Raw genomic sequence first — 22,825 nt, 5'->3', positions numbered from 1 at the left:
CTCAATCGCGTCTTTGTGTCCCACGCCGAGCTGCTAGCCACGCCGCGGAGCCCCTCACAAAGCCGCCACAGTCCTTCGGTCGCGGAGAAAAAAAAACGTTTATGAATTAAGACTTTGGAATTCCATTTTTCCTGACTTCTTTTCTCCTCTTCCCAACAGTCCCTTTCCCTCAGCGGGGACGGGGGCTTTCCCCGGGTGGAAGAAGTGACCGGCAGCGCAAGGGAATTAGCGCTGGAGGGCCCTCATTAGAGAGAGGGACGGGCGGAGCAGGGCCTAGCAACAATCGTCGGGGTGCTCGTGGGCCACGGCGCGTGAACCCGGTGGAACTTCAGACGGTCCCTGCGCGGCACAAACAGACGCGATTAGATTAACCGCCAATCAGGCTGGAGCCTTTCATGCGGCCTTTTGAAGTTCCCAGAGTCCCCACTTGTGTTTCTGTCCACTATGCGTTACTGTCGGCTGCAGCCCTTGATTGTACGGCTCGGAAAATTTATGCGGTATCCTTATTCAGTGTTTTCAGAAGCAGTTTTCAGTTTACTCGGAAACGAACGAGGCCTTTCCTCACAATCAGTAGAAGGCGTTGGAGAGGAACTAGGCCTCTGTAAGCCAATGCGGTGCGTCTTTAGATGTCTTTAGATGTGTTTACTATTTATGTTTGGGAAGGAAGCTGCCCACATCCGCAGCACTGCCAGTCAAGCAATTTAGATGCATAGACAGTGGAGGTGAGCTCTCTGTATGGGGGGGGCGAATGGAGCTGAGAATTCAATTACAGGGATTCGCAAAAAAAACAAAAAAAAGATAACGTACTGGTACAGCCTGTTCTTTTAAATGAAACCCATTGAACAGTGTGCAGTTATTGTCTGTGCACACAGTATGAGTGAGAAGGAGCGAGAGGGTCAGTGTGTGTGTGTGTGTGTGTGTGTGAGGGAGAGTGAGTGAGAGTGAGAGATTGAGAGAGAGAGTGATTCTGTGAGAGATTTTAAGTGTGATTCTGGGTAAAATGTCAAAATCTGGGGACAAGCCCACATCAAACATGACTCCTCAAAAGACAAGTAGCAGCAGACTGTAAGAAACTGCACAAATATTGACTTCCCCTCCAACTCTGAAATCAGATGCTGGCAAAGTGGCAGGAGGGTGAGAATTGGGCACTGCGAGGCCCGGAGATATTTAAAGCCTGATTATTTGAGCAGGATGTGGTATAAGCTGCCCATTGGATGAGAAGAAATTCATATATAGGTGATAAAATATATGTATTAAATGATACAGTTGAAAACACCAGGCTCCTGTTTACACTAAGCCATGGAATCCCCAACGCATTTCAGTCATCTCCAGGGCAGCTGATAGCCTAATGGCTAAGGTGCTTCACTGGGACTTGCAAGGTTGGTGGTTCAAGCCCCAGTGTAGCCACAATACTATCAGGACAGCTGTTGGGTCCTTGAGCAAGGCTCTTGACCCCGTATTGCTCCATGGGGATTGGCCCTTGCTTAGTCTGTAAGTCAGTTTAGATAAAAGCATCAGCTAAATAACTCATGTCTCTGCATCAGTCGATGCCGTGTAGGGTGTTGTTTTTCTCTGCACAGATTCAATTCAATTTTGTTTGCTTCTGCATTTTGCAAAGACACTGTCACAAAGACACTTTACAGTGGCAAGAAAAAGAACAGAGCCTTTGTAATGCTTTCCCTGGAAAGTTGTGACTAAAACTTGCGATGAACTCAGTTCCTAAACATCTGCTGGTGTGTGAGTGGCAGCCGGGGCGGCCCTGGCGGCGGCCCTGCCTCTGCGTGGCTGACCTATTTAAGAGAGGGCCCACGATGCAACGCTGCGCTGACACACGCACGCCGAGCCTCGCCGTGTACCCCTCCCCCCCGCGAGCCCTCCGATCCGGCGTGCCTGATTCCGGAGGTGTGATGGGAATGTGGCGTCTCCTCTCCACAGTCGTGCAGGCCTCGTTCCAGGCACTCCCGCTCGGGGGGTGTTGGAACTTGATGATGTCACTCCTTTTCATCCGCGGAAAAAATCTGGATTGGGCAAACAGAGGAGTCCACTGTTTGGCTCTGTCTGTGTGTGTGTGTGTGTGTGTGTGTGTGAGTGTGTGTTGTATGTGCCTGTGTGTGTGTGTGTGTGTCTGTGTGTGTTGTATGTGCCTGTGTGTTTGTATGTGTGTGTGTGAGTGTGTGTGTTGTTTGTGCCTATGTGTTTGTGAGTGTGAGTGTGTGTTGTATGTGCCTATGTGTGTGTGCGTGTGTGTGTGTTGTATATGCCTATGTGTTTGTATGTGTATGTGTGTGTTGTATGTGCCTATGTGTTGTTTGAGCATGTGGTGTTTATGTGTGCCTGCATGTGTCTGCAGTGTGTGTGCAGTGTGTAAGAGAGAGAGAGTCCCTGTGTGCACGTGTCTGTTTTGGGTCTGCGTATGAGAATGTTCCAGATTGCCTGAAGCTAAACTCAGAGATGGAGCCAAGCTTCTCCTATTTTGAAAGCTTCACTGCATAATGAGCCAGAAATGTATCATCCTGCCCTGATTAGCTCCGTACATAAATATTATCTATCCAAAATGTAACAAGTCTTCAAAATGTGAAGTATTCAAGCATCACATATTCAAGCTGAAATCAACACATTGTCCTTGCTGGGAATGTCATTCCTTCAAAGAAGTGTTCTACATCCATTATGAAGCTTTAGTCTTGTGTCTGATGTAACACTGCAGTAACGATTTGTAGTATGGCAGAAAGGCTACTGCATTTAAACAGCAAGTTGTGATTGCAGAAGTGTAATGCATTTCAAATTTATAATTGAAATGCAAGTTTAACATTTGGTTTCAAGAAGATCGAGGATCATCGCAGTTTAAGCTGACCAATCGACTGTCTATTTGCCTGTGGGTCCTCTATAGTAAGACCCCTGTGCGATTTGAGCCCAGGTCATGAAGAGATATCTGCAGTAGGTGCCTTTACCCCACAAATTGTCCCACATGCACCACAAACCAAATAGGTAGTAAAACTCTTTAGTATAGTCAATTTAATTACACCCTCAGTATACACAAGACAGAAATTATGGTAGTACACAAAATTCACAATATCAATTATCGTGCACTTTTCCATTTCTGAATGTGAATGTTAAAGATAGGAAAATAAAATCTCTCTGAAAATGAATGAAAAAACACTTTTGGAAATAAAATATGGTGTCGTAGAAGATAGCGGAATACTGAAAATATTCAGAAAGCAAAATGTAGCTGTAGATCAGATAAGTGGACACGGATGTTAAAAAGAAAAAAAAAAGAAAAAGGTAATGAATGTTCTAATGAGATCCAGCTTAGCCTCCCACTAGATTGATTCAGTTGTAATTTAAAATAACTATTTTTAAATTGCACTTTTGGCCACTCTTTTGCACTAGTTACAAACCTGCTTTTTCTAGACTGTTTATATTTGGGAGGTTGATAAAAGTGTTTGTATCTCAGAAGTTGTACTGTATAACATCATTCATATCTTGTATATCTGTCTCGAAAGTTTAGATGTGTAGAAAGTATTTATGTTGTTGGTTCTTTATAGTAGTATTTGTAACTCAGATATTCAACAGTGTAATAGTGCTCATATCTTATTGGTTCTGTTGTCTAATGTGTATGTACGTCAGATCTTCTGCTGTGATTATGTAATCGCTGTGGAGTCTGACTGCAATCGCTGTGATTATGTAATCGCTGTAGAGTCTGACTGCAGTCGCTGTGGTTGTGTAATCGCTGTAGAGTCTGACTGCAATCGCTGTGATTATGTAATCGCTGTAGAGTCTGACTGCAGTCGCTGTGGTTGTGTAATCGCTGTGGAGCCTGACTGCAGTCGCTGTGATTATGTAATCGCTGTAGAGTCTGACTGCAATCGCTGTGATTATGTAATCGCTGTAGAGTCTGACTGCAGTCGCTGTGGTTGTGTAAGTGCTGTGGAGCCTGACTGCAGTCGCTGTGGTTGTGTAATCGCTGTGGTGACTGCAGCACTGTAAAGCCTGACCGCTGTTCCTCTCCATTTGCAGTGTACTACCGTGCTCTGGTCAACTTCACCGACTCCTTTGTGTACAGTCCAGACCTGGAGAACATCTACTCCGACGCTTTTCTGGAAATCTCAGATGCTGTCGTGGATACGGTACGTAAAGCTCCAATTCCAGCTTTCTGCTGTTTTATAATCTCCCACCCTCCCAATAATCTTTCAGGATTACAATTTTAGCATTTGATTTTCAGCCAAATTGACTTACACTATTAATTTAACACTGTAAGCAACTACCACAAGAAATGTGCAAAGTTACAGTCAAATGAGTGCTGTTGTCAAGATGATCATGTTCCAAGACCTGCAAAATAAAGATACCTGTCAGAATCAGTTTAATGTCTATTCTTTGAGACTGAAATAATGTTTGTTTATTTTTGACAGTCAGTCTGTATGAAACAATTTGAATGAAACAAGACAGTCAATTTGTTTGAAACAAGGACAAGTTGAACATATGGCGAATCATCCCTTGTTCCAGGCGAGGTGGAGGATGCCCTTTTTACAAAGTTAAAGTCAGAATTTCATTCGCTTCAGAGCTCATACTTGCGATGGTGCTTCTCCAGCGTATCAGCCCTTCATTGGGGCAACTGAAGACATTAGGTTTGCTTACAGCATTGCCTGTCATTACTGCTGAAATTAAGAGGATGTTTTTACTGTGAAGGAGCATCTAAAGACTACAGCCTTCAAAGGGAGGACTTCCTGGGCCATCATTGCTAAAGTATATATGATTTAAGGCCTTAATGTTATTCAGCACACAGTACAGGATCATCCACCTGGCAAGTTGGAATAATATGCACTTGCTGTTGTTGTTATTATTGTTGTTATGCTAGTTTTGACACAGTGTTGCAGTATATTAATAATAATCTCTATCTCTACAGCTGGAGTCAGAATACAACAGAATCACAGGAGTCCAGACAGTCAGTGTGGTTATAATCAGGTAAGGGTCCTGTAATTATTGTTCATTCACAGTTCATAGGGGGCTCTACAGATAATAACATAACAACCGATGAGAACAAATTCAGTCACAAGAACACAGTAAGAAATAAAGGCCCATAATAAATATCTTTTGACAATAAAATGCAGTGATGAATGACTATTAATTGATAAATTAATTCATTGTAACATTGCTCTTCATGTAAACCACGTGGTATGTTGAAGCAAGTGAATGAGCATGTAATCAAAACCATCAGTCTAATAGAAGCAGGTAATAGAAGAAATAGAAGAACTAAAATCCTGGGTGTTTTCTGTATACTGTACCCGACTGGTCATTTGTTACTCTGCAAAAAGTGTTTGTCTTAGGAAGTGTTTTAGTCGTGTAATTAGACTTAAAATCAAATCTCTTTCTCTCAAGTAGAAAATATTTTGCATTTTTTGGTTTGTAGTGTACCTGGTCTGTCCCGGTTCTCACCAGTCCTGCTGCTTTTCCCCCCTGCAGAAAGATTGGCGAGAATGTGTTTGTGGAGCTGGATGTGGCGTCGGACTATAACTCCAATGATGAGCAGATCCGCAGCGTGCTGTACTCTGTGGTGATGGAGGGCTCCATCGCCTCCTACGTCACCTCTGTGGAGGGCTTCGAGTTCCGCCGCTTGGGAGAAGGTGAGGGATCCCGACAAACGCCGTCACTCCGCTAAGTCATAACAACCATCGCGCTAATGCTGGAAAGGACATTCAGTAGCTCAGTCCGACTTCTATTGCTTATTATTGAACATGTCTTCTGTTCGATAAACTTCTACTTGTCCAAGCTTCCCATGGCACATCTGGCCATCAGTTATCTGAACTTCCTGTGGCGATGTCTGCTAAAACAGCCCAGGGACCTGTTTCACAAAGCAAGATTACTGAGATTGCTGGATAACTGCGCCGAGTAAAACACGCAAGCCTGAAAAATCTGGAACATGGACTGAAGTAAAGAGAGCTATTTCTGGGTTTTACCCAGCTAATTCAGTAATCCCGCTTTGTGGAATACCCCCCAGGTAGCTGACGGTAGCATCTTGTTAACACCTCTCTCCGATTTTTAGCCCACTTGCCTCCGGCAGCGAAGCCCATCTCTTTCCCAGGTTTGTACTGTGTCTGTTGCATGGGCACCCCGGACGTCTCTAACTCAATGACAGTGCCTCGTCTGCACGCAGATTTGCCCATTTACCAAAAGTTGACCCGTCCAAATGTCCAGTTTGTGTATTTTTGTGAATATGTGTGTATTTGTGTATGTGAGAGTATGTAGGTTCATGCTCTGTTTGCGTTTGCATTTATGCCTGGGTATGTGTGCGTGTGCATGATTTTATACTTATTTGGAAGGTTTTTTTACTGCTGTTTTAAAGAAGAATACAGTTAACTGAGTGACCATGTTAAATGTCAATTTTGGTAAGAAAACTATCTTGGCATTATCTTGATTAATGGCCCCTTTGTTTCTAAAATACTGTACCTTTTTGTCATTGATGTAATGTATTCATAGCCAGGCCTTCTCTTGTTACATGTTTACATTTTTAAGAAATCTGGCATGAAGGTCATGATTTTCATTTTGCATGTTTCCCTCTGCATCTTGCACAATAAGAAACTGGTTAACCATCTGAGTGTGTATCCTGCTAAAAACTGTTTGAAATAACTACTTTGCATGGAATTGGTCTGTTGAAGAAATCACAGGTTTATCTGTCATCTTAGATTGCTGAGATTTGTCTCTATAGAAGAGGAAAGGCAGTTTTTCATCACTTTATAAATGAGTATTAGCACTAGCATGAGATTCCAGGAGCACAGGCAAAAAAATAAGGTTTAGTAACAAAAGAGGCTATTATTTTAACAGAAATTATAGGCATGTCAAAAAGTGAGTGAACCGCTAACGCTTATCATTAAAGTGGCACACTTCTTTTTCTTGTGTATTGTCGGTCTACCTCTAAAATCACAGCTTATTGCTCTCTGTCTCTTTGAACAGACTGCTAAGCTCCTGCTCGTTGCTGCTCTGTAATTTTGCATTTTTAAGATTAGGGTTAGGGAAGGAAACGGTTGTTAATGCTAGAGAGCAAGTCAGTCATGTGAAGCATTACATGTTTCCCTGATGACATGGTTGGAAAAAGACATTTCACGCTGTCCTTTGCTGCTTGGCCCTTCAGATGAAGTTCACTTGTAGCCACTTGTTCGTTCAGCTCAGGCAAGCACACGGATCAGTTCCTAACATAACAAGCGTGTGGACATTCTTCATTCAAGGTCAAATGAGAACTGAATCATGATCCCCTCGGAAAATGATCTGCTGTTTTCTGTTTTGATGGCTCCTGCGTATAATGTCATGACTGTCTATTCTGGAGATCACCGACCAGCTGATTCAGTTCTGCCAGATTAAAAGGTCCTGTATTTCTGCCTCTGGTAAGGAGCAGTACAATAATCTTTGCTCAATTCTGAAGATTCCACAGGTAAAAAGCACAAAATCAACTTTTCAGTTCGGCTTCAGGCGCGGTGTGCTGCTCTTAATGTGCGTGTCTGACCTTCGACCTCTGACCCCTGTTTCACCAACAGTGGTGCCCAGCACCCGGCCCTGCCTGCACAGTGAGTTCACCTGCCATGATGGTGGCTGCATCCCGCAGGAGTACTACTGCGACAAGAGGCCAGACTGCCTGGACATGAGCGATGAGCTGGACTGTGGTGAGTGACCTCAGGCCCTGAGGTGAATCCTCCGGGGCTCGGAGGGTTCTAAAGCTCGATGTATACTTCATCACACATTCTTACGACAGCTGTTGTATGATGAAGATGCCACATTCTCAACTCAACACGGTGCCCTACAGCACTTTCTCTCAGTGGCGTGCTCCTGTAGAATTTTCTTATGTCTTTGTTGCGCAGCGTTGATTGGACAGCCAGATGGAATACTGAAATTCATTGTCATGGATTGGCTACACCAGCTATTTGGCAACTTGTTACCATAGAGACAACAGATTTCTGTTGTGCAACGAGGTATAAGTCAGGCTTTGTCCCTGGCTCTGCCCCTGGAATATAAAAATAAGAGGACGTGGCTGCTTCATGCTTCATGCTTGAAGGCCGTTGTTGTAAGTTGTGGATGGACCCCTTAATCTGGTACCGACAGGCTATGCTGCTAACTAATTCCGGCAGCCTTGTGGACTAATGCATAACTGGCTGTCATTTCTCCCAGGATTGCATCACATTTACATGAGTTATTTAGCTGATGCTTTTATCCAAAGTGACTTATAGTTGATTTGACCAAGCAGGGGCCTATCCCCCCCGGAGCAATTTTGGTTTATGTGTCGTGCTCAAGGGCCCACAGCTGCACGGATCGTATTGTGGTTACACTGGGGTTTGAAACACCAAGCTTCTGGGTCTCAGTCAAGCAACTTAGCCACTAGGCCATAGGCTGCCCCTATGGGTGGCTGCGTATCCCCAGCTCCCACGGTCTGCTTCCCCACGTGCCACGAAGCCTCTTCTTCCAGTTTATGTATGCGCAGAATAAGCCTGTGGACTATGATGTGAAACGAAGCGGAGGCCGGAGATAAGAGAACACACGCTTATCTACACTCTCCTGGACTGATAGCGGGGGTTACAGCAATGAGTGCAGCTGGTCAATATTATTGGAAGGGAAACAATTGGGAGAGGAAGCGAAAAAAGCATTAAAAATGACAGGAAACCGGTCCCAGCACCTGGCTTGTTTGGACGGCATCCAGTTGGTAATTTACAGGGGATGGTTTGGAAGACGCTTACTGGAGGGCATTAAAAGACAATTTATTTCCTGTAGACCTGCCTTCGAAGCTCATTTGTCATTTGTCTTCTGTGTGTTTCAGAACCACCAATTGAATCAGATGTTCCTCCCACTCCTCCCAAAGTCCTCCCCGAAAGGGAGCCACCCCGGCCACCTGTGGGCGGGCCCTGCCAGGCGGGCCAGGCCACCTGTCAGAACGGAGAGTGCATCCCTCGAGACTACCTGTGCGACGGGGAGAGGGACTGCACCGATGGCAGTGATGAACTCAAGTGTGGTGAGTGCAATGCTTACAGAAATGCACGTGAATATATACATCATATGCATTCACTCACAGGAGTGCAATACCCAATGTCCTGTTGAACTTCTCTGCACAGGAACCCCATCTCCCTGTGAGCCCAATGAGTTTAAGTGTCAGAACGGTCGCTGCGCCCTCAAGCTCTGGCGCTGCGATGGAGACAATGACTGTGGAGACAACTCGGATGAGAGCTACTGCCGTGAGTCTTCCATCTTCCAGTGTCCCAGACACCTGCTCTAACATTGCCAATATTCCCAGATCCCAGACTCCTGTTCTAACATTCAAATTATTCAAAGATCCCAGACTTCTGCTCTCCCATTCTCAATCTCTTATGATTCCAGACTCCTGTTCTACCATTCCTAATATTCTCAGATCCAGGAATCCTACCCTCACATTCCAAATATTCCCAGATCCCAGACTCCAGCTCTCCCATTCCCAATGCCCCCTGATCCTAGACTCTTGGTCTCCTATTCCCAATATTCCCTGATCTCAGAAGCCAACTCTACCATTACAAATATTCCCTGATCTCAGATGCCTGCCCTCACATTCCAAATATTCCCAGATCCCAGACTTCTGGTCTCCCATTCTGAATATTCCCTGTTCTCAAAAGCCTGCTCTCCCATTCCCAATATTCCCTGATCTCAGATGCCTGCTCTCTCATTCCCCAATCTTGCCTGATCCCAGACTTCTGCTTTGCTACATCTTTCCTGATCTCTGTCACTTCCTCCCACAAGGGTCCAGTTTCATGGCACTTTCACACAAACTGCAGCCAGATGGCCTTGTCAGGCAGCCCATACAGTTTAGGTTTACAGTCTAGCTTGCAGCTCAAAATATGGGCTCCAGGTTCAAGGCACTGCTTTTGGCTTTCTTTTTTCTGTCAGATGAATTACCACCTAAATGCGTCACATTCTGACATTACATCAGTGTTCTTTTAGCAGTGTTTATAGAGCTGCTGGGGCCTGGCTATTAATATTGTCATATGGTATTGACAATAGCCTACTGTATCCAGGGAATCTTTGTCAGTTCAAACAGAGACTATGGAAAAGTGTACACATGTCTCATGTTTCAGACCACATCTAGAGTATTGTGTGTGGTTCTGGATGCCACACTACAGGAATGATGTGAAAGCTCTGGAAAAAAAAGTAGAGGTGAAAAGAAGACAACTAAATTGATTCCTTTGAGGACAGACTTCAGATACATTAACTCTTTAGTCTCAGTGAAAGGTGGCAAAGGGGGATTTGACTAATTAATAACTGGAACGTCTAAATATGTTTTATATTGAGTTCTGTCAGCAGCACACGGAAGCTAGGTGGAAACTAGCTGAAGGTCAGTTCCTCATGGCTGTCAGCCAGTATTTTTTGGAGCAGCTTGCCAGGTCATGTAGTGAAGGGAGAGACCCTCGGGGCTTGACACAAGACTCCACGCACCTTTAAAGCAGCAGTTCAGTTGTATAAAGCGCAATGGCAAGTCCCCTCATTATGTTTTTGTTCACACCCTCTGCAGCAACCAAAGGCCCTGGGGACACCTGCGCCCCTGAGCAGTTTATGTGTGTGATGGACCGCACCTGCATACCTGCCAGCTACCAGTGCGATGAGGAGTCCGACTGCCCTGACCGCTCCGATGAGTACGACTGCTGTGAGTCCCTGACCTCTCTCCGCCGCGACCAAGTGCTCTCTCCATCTCCACCCTCCCTCTATCTCTCTCTCTCCCTCTAACAGCTCTCTCCATCTCTACCCTCCCTCTATCCCTCTCCCTCTCTCTAACAGCTCTCTCCATTTCCACCCTCGCTCTATCTCTCTCTCTCTAACAGCTCTCTCCATCTCTACCCTCGCTCTATCTCTCTCTCGAACAGCTCTCTCTATCTCCACCCTCACTCTCTCTATCTCTCTCTCAACAGCTCTCTCCATCTCCACCCTCGCTCTCTCTATCTCTCTCTCTCTCCAACAGCTCTCTACATCTCCACCCTCGCTCTCTCTATCTCTCTCTCTCCATCTCTGTATCTGCTCTCTCTATCTAACAGCTCTCTCCATGTCTGTATCTGTTCTCTATCTCTCTAACAGCTCTCTCTATCTCTGTATCTGCTCTCTCTCAATCTCTCTTAACAGCTCTCTCCCTCTCTCTGTATGCTCTCCATCTCTACCTGCCCTCTCTCCATCCCATCTCTCTTTGTGCTCTCTCATCTCTCCAACAACTCTCTCCATCTTTGCTTCTGCTCTCTCTCCATCTGTTTTATAGCTTTCTCATTTCCATATCTGCTTTCTCTCTCCTTTGTTTCCCCCTCTCTCTCCCTCCCTCCATGTCTCTCTTTTTTCTTCTCCTTTATCGGACTCTTATTGAGTGTGGCAGTTTGAGTGTGTAGAAGCTGAGTGGTTGAATTCATCAAGGGAGCAGTCTGTAGCCTACTGGCTAAGGTATGTGACTGGGAACTGGAAAATGGTGGTTCAATCCTCGGTGTAGACATGATAAGATCTGCACAGCTGTTGGCCCCTTGAGCAAGGCATTTTACCCTGCATTCTTCCAGGGTGGATTGTCTCCTGCTTCGTCTAATCAACTGTAAGTGTTTTGGATAAAAAGTGTCAGCTAAATAACAATTTATTTAAACTAATTTCTCCCCAGCACCCCCGTTGGTGACCAGTCCCCCAGAGGAGTCCGTGAAGGCACAGCGGGGGCAGACTGTGACCTTCACCTGCACGGCCGTGGGGGTGCCTACTCCCATTATCACCTGGAGGCTTAACTGGGGCCACATTCCAACCAGCAGCAGGTAGGTTGACCCCTTAAAGGCTCCTTAATGGCTCCTCCCCCAGAGATGGTCAACTGACATATTAAACTGGGTCACATGATCATGATCACACTTTCCAGCTGGAGGCCAGACTTTAAAATCTCTTTGGTCTGCTGCATTCAAAGCTATGTTAGTCCCTTGAAAGGAAGTCATTTGGCAATTGCACAGAACATTTGACTTGTCCATTTCCATGCAGATCATATTACCTCTGTCTGGATTATGACCTTAAACCTTGGCAAACTTCCATTCGATCACTCTGGTTTAAAAAGCGCAAAAGCACACAATTTCATTTGTGAACACAAAATATGCAATGTATGGACAACTGTATGGACAAATTATAGTTTTTCTGTTACTTATTTAATCTCAGCTGTGAACATGCTACTGTATGTGGATTACTCAGTCTCACATTGGTTTTGAACTGTCATATACAGGTGTGATGTATTAATCTGATTGGTAATAGATTTGTGGGCATGGATGTCATCAGAGTTTCCTTCCCCAGAAGGAGCAATGCATCACATTGCTCCTTAGTTCTTAAACAGGTATTCATGTTTGAAAATAAAAATTATAACAATCCTAAAGTAACAGGAACAGTCGTACATTATCATTCTACCTTTGTGATACTACATACGTGGTATGGTTTTATAAGGTTAACAGGTTGCTACTAGTTTGCTGTAGATTCTGGCTGGCGTTAGCAACTAGTGGAATAGCTAAGCTTTGAAGCAGGCAGTAGGCAAGTACAGGTGCTAAGGCTCACCGAGAAAATGTAATTTGGCTCATAAAATTAAAGAGATTTGAATAGTACCTGAGGCGGCACGGATGGTGCAGTGGGTAGCACTGCCGCCTCACAGCAAGGAGGTCCTTGGTTCGAATCCCCGTCGGCCGGGGCCTCTCTGTGCGGAGTTTGCATGTTCTCCCCGTGTCTGCGTGGGTTTCCTCCGGGTACTCCGGTTTCCTCCCACAGTCCAAATACATGCATGTTAGGCTGATTGGAGAGTCTAAATTGCTCGTAGGTATGAGTGTGTGAGTGTGTGAGTGAATGGTGCGTGTGCCCTGCGATGGACTGGCAACCCGTCCAGGGTGTATTCCTGCCTTTCGCCCAATGTATGCTGGGATAGGCTCCAGCCCCCCTGCGACCCTGTTCCGGATAAGCGGGTTCAGATAATGGATGGATGGATGGATGAATAGTACCTTCAGCCATCTACATTTGTAGCATGTAGCATCCCTTGCAGTATGATCTGATTCTTATTTTAAGCTTAGAAGTTTCTGATCTGGCATGGCTTCATAGTTTGGTTCCATACAGTGTGCTATTGCTTAAACAAAAGGTGTGCCTGTTTTCCAGAATGTACTTATGAGCAATTATAAATGTATAAATGGAGAGGTATGGGGGGGTCTGCCAATTGTTCCAAAGAACACCTCTTCCACAATAGGTGCTGTTAGCCAACTAAGTTAAAGGCTAAGGGACTAGTTGAGGAAATTCATTGTCCTCCTATTGAGGTATGTGACCATACAGTATATAGCAGGCGTTCACATGGTTCCAATCTCTGCTATCATTTGACAAGAAAACATCTGGAAAACTGCAAATTGCTAGACCAAAAAAAAAAATATATATATAAAATGTTACTATTTAAAGATAGGCGTTTCCTTCCTGTGAAATTTGAATGTAATGTGTGATTGGCTTCCTGCCCAGGATCACAGTGACCAATAATAATGGGCGTGGGACTCTGACTATCCGGGATGTGAAAGAGGGCGATCAGGGAGCGTACACCTGCGAGGCCATCAACGCCAAGGGCATGGTTTTTGCTGTCCCAGACGGCGTACTGAGCCTCACACAGAATACAGGTACCCCCTCTCCGCATTGGCATGTTCCTTCTTCAGCCTTACATTGTACAACGACATAGCCATTAGTAACATACAAAATGCCTGCCTGATAGATGCGTCTTTAAAATACACTCAAATGTTTGAGGTGTGGAGGTACAAACTGTTTACAGGTGGCACAGCGGTATAAATGATGCAAAGAAAGAGTAAAGCAACTTGTACTATGTATGGAAAACATACATGCAGATACATTTCAGATGTTTCTGTTGCAGGCAACTGTCCGAGTGGGCACTTCAGTGTGGCAGGAAGCTCTCGCTGCATCCCCTGCTTCTGTTTTGGCATCACCAAAAACTGCCAGAATACCGGCCGCTACCGCAATCAGATCCACCTGCGCTTCACCGACGAGGACGACTTCAAAGGTATATCCATCCCTGACGGCTATAGCAACCTTTCTGGTTATCCCAAACTACACGCTGAAATGTTCAGTGTTAAATCAACTCTTACATGGTTGAATTAACACGGGACATTTTACTGTGTACTGGTGTTGTCTGTTATTTTATAAGTTTATATTTTATTGAGCTTCAGTCTTGGTCTGGTTTCCGTGGTCTGGTGAGAGATTCTATGTTGCAACAGAATATTTTCTGGATTAAGCTAAATTAAAAACTCTAGAATTTATTGCCCTCCATACACATTTCTGGAAAATGTCCATCTTTCCGAAGGCCTGATGAGAATTTTTTGAACCATATTTTTGATCTGTTCCTCCCTCTCCTCCCATAGGAGTGAACGTGTCATACCCGTCCCGGCCTGGCACTCCTCCGCTGTCCTCCACCCAGCTCCTGATCAATCCCGAAACAGAGGAGTTCCAGCTGGTGGACCTGTCTCGCCGCTTCCTCATCCTGGACTCCTACTGGACCCTACCTCGCCAGTTCCTGGGGAACAAGGTAGACCTGGTGGCACTGGACAGTCACTCGCCATCCTCATTTTAACAAGCATATGATAGAATGCCACGATCCACACCTTGTTTGAGTTGGGACTGTATCACAATGTGTGCAAATGTAGATCCCTCCATTTGTGGAGGTACAACTGCAGTTTAATCATCTATGTTTGACCATGCTGGCATGAGAGATGTGTCGAACCATTCAAAAGGCTGATAAATGTAAATATTTTCTTCATTTAACCTTTTAACCCAAACTCTGTTTAGCTAATGGCAACAATACCGGTTTCAGGAGTTTAGTCTACACTTCAGTGTTTGTTTTGTTTTTTTCAGCAGTACCATTTTACAACAAAACTTGCCTGATTACTTACTCTATGTACGAATGGGGTCTAGACGCACATTAAATACATTTCTGTCAGATGTTCAGTGATGAGATATGATGAAATATGCTTTGATGCCATGGTATGCGGCAAACTGTTTCTTATAGGATATTTGCCAGATGCCACGGAAGATACATCTTGGTTTTCCCTTTTCATACTTGACAGAAATCCTTTGTTCACCCCTGATTATTAATCAAATTGTTAATCAGCAGGTCAAAGGGTCAACAGCTTGAAGTCCTAATGTGTGCTCTTGATTGATGACAGTGTGAAGGCCATGGGCTCTCAGCTGTCTTGTACTCAAGCAGTGCAGTTTATGTGGATCCAGCTGTGACATTCCAGCAGCATGAGTGTGTGAAATGGTCAAATCCAAGCATTAAATTGCCCCGTAACCACTAAGACCAAGTAGTGCAATTCCAATGGATTATCCCAACGGAAAATTCTCTGTCTCTGTTTAGATTGACTCCTATGGGGGTTCGCTCAAGTACAAAGTGCGCTTTATTCTGGCCCGGGGAGAGACTGAGCCACAGGAGAAGCCGGACGTGGTTCTGGTGGGGAACGGACAGAGACTCATCTATCGCCGAGGCAACCCCACGCCCCCTAGTGCCATTAACCAGAAGGAGGTCAAGTTCACCGAGGTGTGTGCTGTTCCGCCATTCTCACTGACTCACCGTTTGCAAACCCTGGCCGCAGGGGTGAAGTGCCCTGTCCAAAGGCATATGCAGACAAGCTGTTTGCGTTGAACTTAAAGGCAGCTCTCACCATGTAGTTCCTTGAAAGAATCCTCAATGGGAACATATTACTGCATTACATTTACACAGACCCATACAGAGCCAGGAAACATTTTAGTATGTGTAGCACACCTCTAAAAGTAGAGAATAGATCACCTTCAAAAGCCCCTTAAAAAAAAAAGTCTTAGTCATCATATATATGTATATATGTATATATGTGACTCATTCCAATTGTTAAATTACTCTGATTACTGTATTTATTTATTGGTAAAGTTTAGTAAATTGACTATTAATTTGCCAAGTGTGCCAGCAGTTATAATGATTTACAATTTAGCACCAGAAACAATCGTTGCAAGATAAAAAAAAAAACAAAAAGGAAAGCCTCAGAGATAGCTACCCTTCCTACTGCCATTAGTACACTGTACGTCTCATCATTTTGTTTGTAGTCCTGCACAGTGACAATATGCCTTTACAGTAATAGTATATGAATGATGGGAAAGTGAGGTTAAGCATAATGGGTGGAGCTACATACTATATGCCAGTGGTTTTAAAACTCGGTCCTGTGGACCCATGTGTATGCTTATTAATACATCTTGTTGAAACATAATAGCATCTTTCTAAAGCTGTTGCAGTTGTGGTTGGAACAAAAACCAGCATACACATGGGTCCCCATGACCAAGTTAGAAAGCCACTGCCATATGCTGCCAATCACTGGCATGTGTACACAAAATACTTTGTTCCCCAACCAAAAATGGTTGAAATGCACCATTGATAGCACATGACCACTCCATCTGTTTTACAGCCATGATCTTCAGTCTCCCATTGGTAACACAGCGCATAGTACGATACATGTAGACAGCGTGTGAAACTAATCGGGTTGAGCTTTTGGAGATTGACGGTCAACAATCTTCCCCTCCCCCCACCCCCCCCTGACAGGAAAACTGGCAGCACTCGTCCGGCCGGGCAGTGACCCGGGAGGACCTGATGATGACTCTGGTCAATCTCGAGAGCATCAATATTCGCACCATCTACGACAACCGCATGGTGAGCGTTGCCCTCAGCGACATCGTCATGGACACGGCCACCGTGGAGTACAGCCTGCAGGGCCCTGCCCAGAAGGTGGAGGAGTGCAGGTGAGCACGGGCCATACCAGAGCATGAGAGCATGCGATGAGGCAGACCAAATACATAATGGTTTTGGATTAAAATACGTTTCTGTGCTCGATTGATCTTGCCTGGTGCAGATGAGCCAAACAAGTGGGCCAGAAAGTGGGGTTTGCACTCTTTGAGAGTAAGGTTCCAGTGCACCAGGCAAGCTCAGTACAGTGTAGAAAAGTATTTGAATCCAAAACAATGACGTATTTGACCTAGCTCTGGAGCAAGGCCATTCAGCCTGTCCAGGGTTTTCACTTACCTACAGACTAGAGAATTCCCAGCACTGCGTTGAGCCTGGACTTGAACAACCCAAGGGTTTTTCTGCCTCTGCAAAATGGTCTGACAAGCTGTTAACAACATTGACAACTCTCTGTAAAAACATGCTTCCTGATATCAGTCTAGAATATACCTTTAACCCTTTAAGGAGTTTTTCAGAATATTTTTCATATATATAAATTGGTGTTCTAGAACTCCGTTTCTTTCATTTTTGGTTCATTCCGCTTAATTTTAATTCATGTAATAAAATGTGCTGGCAGTCCTGCTGAGGCCCTCAGTGAGGTCACAATTTCCAAACCTTATTATTCATTATTATTATTATATAGACCATTATTCATTCAATTTTTTTAGAACCTATAATCCTATAATCTCTTTTTGTGGAGCTCATTTAAAAATGAAAATCCGTCATGGCGCTAGTGCTAGCGCAGGTGTTGGGTGACTGAACCGCCGGGCCACTGGGGTTGACGTGCGGCTTTCTCAGGTGTCCCCCCGGCTACTCGGGCCTGTCCTGTGAGATCTGTACGGCCGGGTTCGACCGAGTCTCCGGTGGCTCCTTCCTGGGGACCTGCGCCGGCTGCAACTGCAACGGCCACGCCAGTGACTGTGACCCCATCAGCGGCCACTGCCTGGTACGCCCCTCTCTCTCTCTCTCTCTCTCTCTCTCTCTCTCTCACTATCTATCCCTCTCTTTACCTCTATCTTTATCTCTCTCCCTCTCTCTTTATCTCTGTCTCCCTTTCTTTCTCACTCTCGCACTCACTCTCTCTCTTGCTCTCTTTCTCTCACTCAATTGCTCTTTTTCTCTCTCTCTCTCTCTCTCTCTCTCTCTCTCTCTCACACACACACACACTGCTCAAAGCAGTGACCCTGCCAGTCTCTTTGCACGTGTTGTTTTTCATGTGCTGCACAGTAAATGATTGCTTTAGCAAAGGGTCGCTAAATTATAGGTTGTATCAGCGGGCTTCTAATTGGATATCTGGACAACCAGCTGTGGATAACGAAGAGATCGTTCACCTGCATTTTGTTAAAATATATTTAAGGAACATTTCCCTGGGAAGGACTTTGAACCCATGTTTTTAACAACCACAACTGATCAAGAGTTTAGCTGTTACGACAAAGAGCATGCATAAGGGTACAGCGTTTTAAAACCTTTTGGTGATTACAGCGAAGACTAAGGAATTAATCATGTTTGAATTGTGTCTGATTGACACTTTATTACACCCCCCAACCCAATCCCTGCATTAGAGCTGCCAGCACAACACAGAGGGCGCGCAGTGTGACAAGTGTCGGCCGGGCTACTTCGGAGATCCCCGACGAGGCCGACCTGATGACTGCAAGCCCTGTCCCTGCCCGTACACTGAGACGTCTCGCAGGTAAGGGGTCGCAAGCCGGTCACAGGCAGCTGTAGCACCGCAGGACTTTAAAGTTAATCTAAATTACCATTCCCTGCTACCCATTAACCAAAGGAAAGCGTCTGGAAATTATGGAAATCTGAGCCGTTCCTTTGTTTGTTTAAAGATTCTCAGACACCTGCTTCCTGGACCATGACAACCAGGCCACATGTGACGCGTGCAGGCCTGGCTACACAGGAAGGCGTTGTGAACGGTGAGGAAATGACATCATACTGGGACATCCTGTTTCTACCGCTAGTTTGTTTGAGTTAACCTTTTAAACTGATAAAAGCCTTATCAGCATTATGTGCTGTTTCTTAATAACCATTATTCTTTTTTCTATAATAATAATAATTTTGTTTTGACAAAAACATTTTTGATGCTGAATCATTCAGTTATGAATTTTGAAATGGCATTTCATGTGTCAATCCATATTTTCTCGGAAGGTGTGCTCCAGGTTACCAGGGCAACCCCCTTCAACCCAACGGGAAGTGTGTTCCAAGTTGTGAGTTCAAATACTTTGCCTTCCAGAGCTAGCAGTGTTTCCCAGCACCTACTCACCAACCTTATCCAACAAGCCTCAATTACACTCCTTATTGTACACTTCAAAACAGTCAGTACCATATGCAATGTTGCTGTTTTGCATGGTGACCCCTTATTAAGGAGGCATTTTACCTAAAAATGAACTAAAGCTATGTTACCACTTATTCGAAGTGTTATGTATCCACCCAGATAGTTTTACTAGATGTCCTGGATATCTGTTGCGGCTCACACGTGTCACATCGCGTCCCAGAATGTTTCTGTGTTTTGGTTGAGATTTTGCATGACAGTGCCTCCATAATGTTTTGGACAAAGACCCATGATTTGCCTCTGATTTGCCACAATTTTAGATTTGGAATCAATAAAAAGATAAAAATTATACATTTTGGTTTCATTGTGTAGAAATTACAGCTGTGTTTATACATAGTCCCTCCATTTCCCCCCATAACGCTTGGGACGGATGGCTTCCCAGTCGTTTGTAAGGGTTTACCTTGCTCAGGTGTTTTTATTTGCTTCCTTTTTTTTTACTACAAATCCCAAATTATGTACAGAGGCAAATAAATCAATTATGAGTCTTTGTCCCAAACATTATGGAGGGCACTGTGTGTACACAGTTGGCATGCTTTCGTAGAAAGTTGTTTGGCTTCATATTTGCAAAAGATGTTGGTGTTGAGTTTTTTGGATGTAAATCTTTGCCATTTCGAGTGCTTTGGTCTCTGTGAAACATTGCGTGGTAAGTGGAAACATAGCTTTATTAAATTTTTTCGTAACATGCAGAGTAGATGGGTTAAGTAGATTGTAAGGTACTAGAACAACTGAACACACACTCACACACACACACCCATATCATGACCTGTTTGTTTCCTCTCATGCTCAGCAAGCTCCAAGTGTGACAACCGAGGAACAGTGAACTTCAACAGCAGGCCCTGTTCATGCAAGGTAAACCCTGCAGTGCTAGAAATTAACTCAATTATTACCTTAAAGTCTCTGCACGTATCCAGTTTAAATCCTACTTTTATCCACCCACATAATGTCGGACCCTCAAATCAAATGAACAGTATGACCTAACCTCATAGGAATGTACAATCCGAGCCCAAACTCCTTGATTACCTTAGATGACATCCGGGGTGTGATAAGATGCATATTTCAGAGGAGTAGGAGTAAACAGCAAATTCATCCAGTCGGTTTGCTGAAATGGACAGGAGACTAAAAGTACAGCTTACTGAAGATGGGCAGTGGCTAAGGTACATGACTGGGACCTGGAAGGTTGGGGGTTCAAGCCCTGGTGTTTCCACTATAAGTTCCACACAGCTGCTTGGCCCTTGAGCAACGCCCTTAACTCCGCATTGCTCTCGGGGGATTGTCCCCCCCCCGCTTGGTCTAATGAACCGTAAGTCGCTTTGGATAAATGTATTATATAACAATTTATTATTTTATGAAGACCTGCGTTAGTGGTCGATGCTTTGTGTGAAAATGCTGAAAGAAGTTCTAACTGCCTCTCCGGCCCTCAGCCAAACGTGGTGGGGGCACTGTGCGACGAGTGTAAGATCGGCTCCTTCCACCTGAGCGAGGCCAACCCCGATGGCTGCCTGCAGTGCTTCTGCATGGGCGTGACCAAGCAGTGTGCCAGCTCCTCCTGGAGCCGCGACCAGGTGTGTCCATCGCCTCTGCTAATGTTCATTGCACAAGCTGTCCGCATATTGACGCGTGTGGGGATGCAGGGGTATGTTGCAGAAAGTATACAATCAAAGGAAGTTATACATATGTTCTGCAAACCTGGGTACCACACTACAGGAAAGATACAGGAACTCTAAAAAGTAGAACGGAAACTGAAGTGGTTCTTTGTGTAAAATCTAAGATTTACAACTTTTTTAAATATTTAAATATAAGCCAAAAAGTAGATAGTGCAGTGATATACACAAATATTTTTTTCTTGGTTGGGTTCTGTGAGCAGAATACAAGAGCACAGGTGGAAACTAGCTAAATGGACATTTACATGGATATCAAGTTATTATGATTTTTTTTAAGCAGACCAGCTTGCCATTCTATGATTGTATTGCATAATTCCTGTCATTTCTTATTGTTTATATCTCACAGGTACGTGGCGGGGTCAACGGACAGCTCTTCACTCTGTCCAACGGGGCCAACACCCGCTCCATCACCCAGGGAATTCTCCAGAAGAGCAGCTCCGAGGTGGCGTTCCGCTCCTTCGCTGACATTCCAACCGACATCTACTACTGGGTCCTGCCGGAGAGTTTCCGTGGAGACAAGGTTACAGTGCTCCAAGTTTTCACCTCCAATTCATATTCCGTGGAAGTCGGGAAAATTTGTTTTGGGAGATAGCCCAGCACTAACATTTCTCTGGTGAATCACATTTGTTTGGATAGGATTTCATTTTTGTTCATGTTGAATAGTTTTTAGTGATGTATCAGACTTATTTTTAAATAACACATTAATTGGTGGCCAAATTAGGTTATAAATAATACAGTTTGTGATTTCAGTACATATTAGCCATAGCTTCTGAATGCATACTTGTAAATACCAATGCAATGTAAACTATTCAAACAATGGAAATATCTTTCTGCAAAGTTGGTTGTCCTGGGTCCCAAGGCCATTTTTATATAGATGTGCTGTCAGGCCTGTCACAGTGGTTTAATATTGCGTTTCTTCGCCACCGTTGCCAGGTGACGGCCTACGGCGGAGAGCTGCGCTATACCGTGCGCTACGAGCCCCGCTCCCGCTCGCTGGTGATCGACGGCCAGCCAGACGTGGTCCTCCAGGGCAACGGGATCTTCCTGGAACACTTCTCCAAAACCAAGCCCCTCCCCCGCGTCCCGGCCACCATCACCGTGCCCTTCAGGGAGGTATGGGCTTACCTGTCGGATCACTTTTCCAGAGCGGCCAGGTGTTCCGGGAGTAGAGGGGCAGTCAGTCGGAAGGTCACGGGATCTCTGGCCGTTGGAGCGTGGGAGTCCCCATCCCTGGTCTAACTCTGACCTCCCGACCCCCAGCCCTGATGTCAGGAAGCACTTTTACACAGCGTATTGTAAATGTGGGGAACAGCCTGCCAGGTCACGTAGTAGAGGCAGAGACCCTTGGGGTGTTCAAGTCCAAGCATGACACAGTGCTTGACACTCTCTAGTACAGAGTGGGACAAAGCTTTTTCTGTTTCTGTGCCAACTTCTTCCTCAATTACTTGATTACTTGATTACTTACTTGACCTAACAGTTGCGCTAGTAGTTTCCAACCCGGTTCCTGGAGATCTACTGATCAAGGAGATCTAGGTTTTCACTCCAACCCTAACAAAGCACACCTCATTGAGCTGCTAATTAGTAAATCAGGTTGAAATGAAAAACCTACAGGATGATAGATCTCCAGGAATAGGGTTGGGAACTACTGATTTACGCCATCCGACATTTTAGGTACATTTATGAATGAATGAATGAAAATTCTGAATGACAGAACGATGGCCGAAGCCTTCTTGTGCGCTTGTATGAAACGTTTTACTGTGATGTTTTCTACAAGAGAAGCAGTGTGGGTGTATTTAGCCAGGGTAATTGGTGGAAACAAATAGCTGTAATTTCCGACTCCTGCTGTCATCTGTAGGTAAACGATGAGCTTAGAAAGTGCAGATTTGATCATAATGTGTTCATGCGTTCTGCCGTTCAGGGGATGTGGAGGCGCGCGGATGGGCAGCCCTGCACCCGAGAGCACCTTCTCATGGCCCTGGCCGACACCTCTGTGTTCATGATCCGAGCCACCTACGCCGACAACATGGCGGAGAGCAGGTGAGGAGAGGGTGGAACTGCTGCAAGACCCAC

General features: G+C 44.9%; 1 protein-coding gene across 12 annotated transcripts in view; it reads left to right on the top strand.

The window, feature by feature from the left end:
- Nucleotides 1–22,825, top strand: part of LOC133139383 (basement membrane-specific heparan sulfate proteoglycan core protein-like) — a 152,958-nt gene that overhangs the window by 42,726 nt on the left and 87,407 nt on the right. For 11 of the 12 annotated variants that reach the window (XM_061258887.1, XM_061258886.1, XM_061258882.1 and 8 more), the window contains exons 4-26: nucleotides 4,015–4,124; nucleotides 4,901–4,959; nucleotides 5,458–5,618; nucleotides 6,038–6,076; nucleotides 7,524–7,649; nucleotides 8,795–8,986; nucleotides 9,087–9,206; nucleotides 10,511–10,642; nucleotides 11,624–11,768; nucleotides 13,474–13,625; nucleotides 13,874–14,020; nucleotides 14,379–14,542; nucleotides 15,371–15,550; nucleotides 16,580–16,776; nucleotides 17,555–17,702; nucleotides 18,319–18,446; nucleotides 18,592–18,678; nucleotides 18,911–18,969; nucleotides 19,882–19,943; nucleotides 20,516–20,656; nucleotides 21,102–21,275; nucleotides 21,689–21,868; nucleotides 22,674–22,792. In XM_061258887.1, coding sequence (XP_061114871.1) covers nucleotides 4,015–4,124; nucleotides 4,901–4,959; nucleotides 5,458–5,618; nucleotides 6,038–6,076; nucleotides 7,524–7,649; nucleotides 8,795–8,986; nucleotides 9,087–9,206; nucleotides 10,511–10,642; nucleotides 11,624–11,768; nucleotides 13,474–13,625; nucleotides 13,874–14,020; nucleotides 14,379–14,542; nucleotides 15,371–15,550; nucleotides 16,580–16,776; nucleotides 17,555–17,702; nucleotides 18,319–18,446; nucleotides 18,592–18,678; nucleotides 18,911–18,969; nucleotides 19,882–19,943; nucleotides 20,516–20,656; nucleotides 21,102–21,275; nucleotides 21,689–21,868; nucleotides 22,674–22,792 — 3,022 coding nt within the window. The remainder of the gene's footprint in view (nucleotides 1–4,014; nucleotides 4,125–4,900; nucleotides 4,960–5,457; nucleotides 5,619–6,037; nucleotides 6,077–7,523; nucleotides 7,650–8,794; nucleotides 8,987–9,086; nucleotides 9,207–10,510; nucleotides 10,643–11,623; nucleotides 11,769–13,473; nucleotides 13,626–13,873; nucleotides 14,021–14,378; nucleotides 14,543–15,370; nucleotides 15,551–16,579; nucleotides 16,777–17,554; nucleotides 17,703–18,318; nucleotides 18,447–18,591; nucleotides 18,679–18,910; nucleotides 18,970–19,881; nucleotides 19,944–20,515; nucleotides 20,657–21,101; nucleotides 21,276–21,688; nucleotides 21,869–22,673; nucleotides 22,793–22,825) is intronic. The other variant, XM_061258878.1, reaches the window with a different exon arrangement.

This window comes from Conger conger, chromosome 10 (genome assembly GCF_963514075.1).
Source record: "Conger conger chromosome 10, fConCon1.1, whole genome shotgun sequence".
NCBI lineage: Eukaryota > Metazoa > Chordata > Actinopteri > Anguilliformes > Congridae > Conger > Conger conger.
The sequence above is the reverse complement of the archived record's forward strand: the minus strand, read 5'-3'. Positions and strand labels throughout refer to the sequence as shown.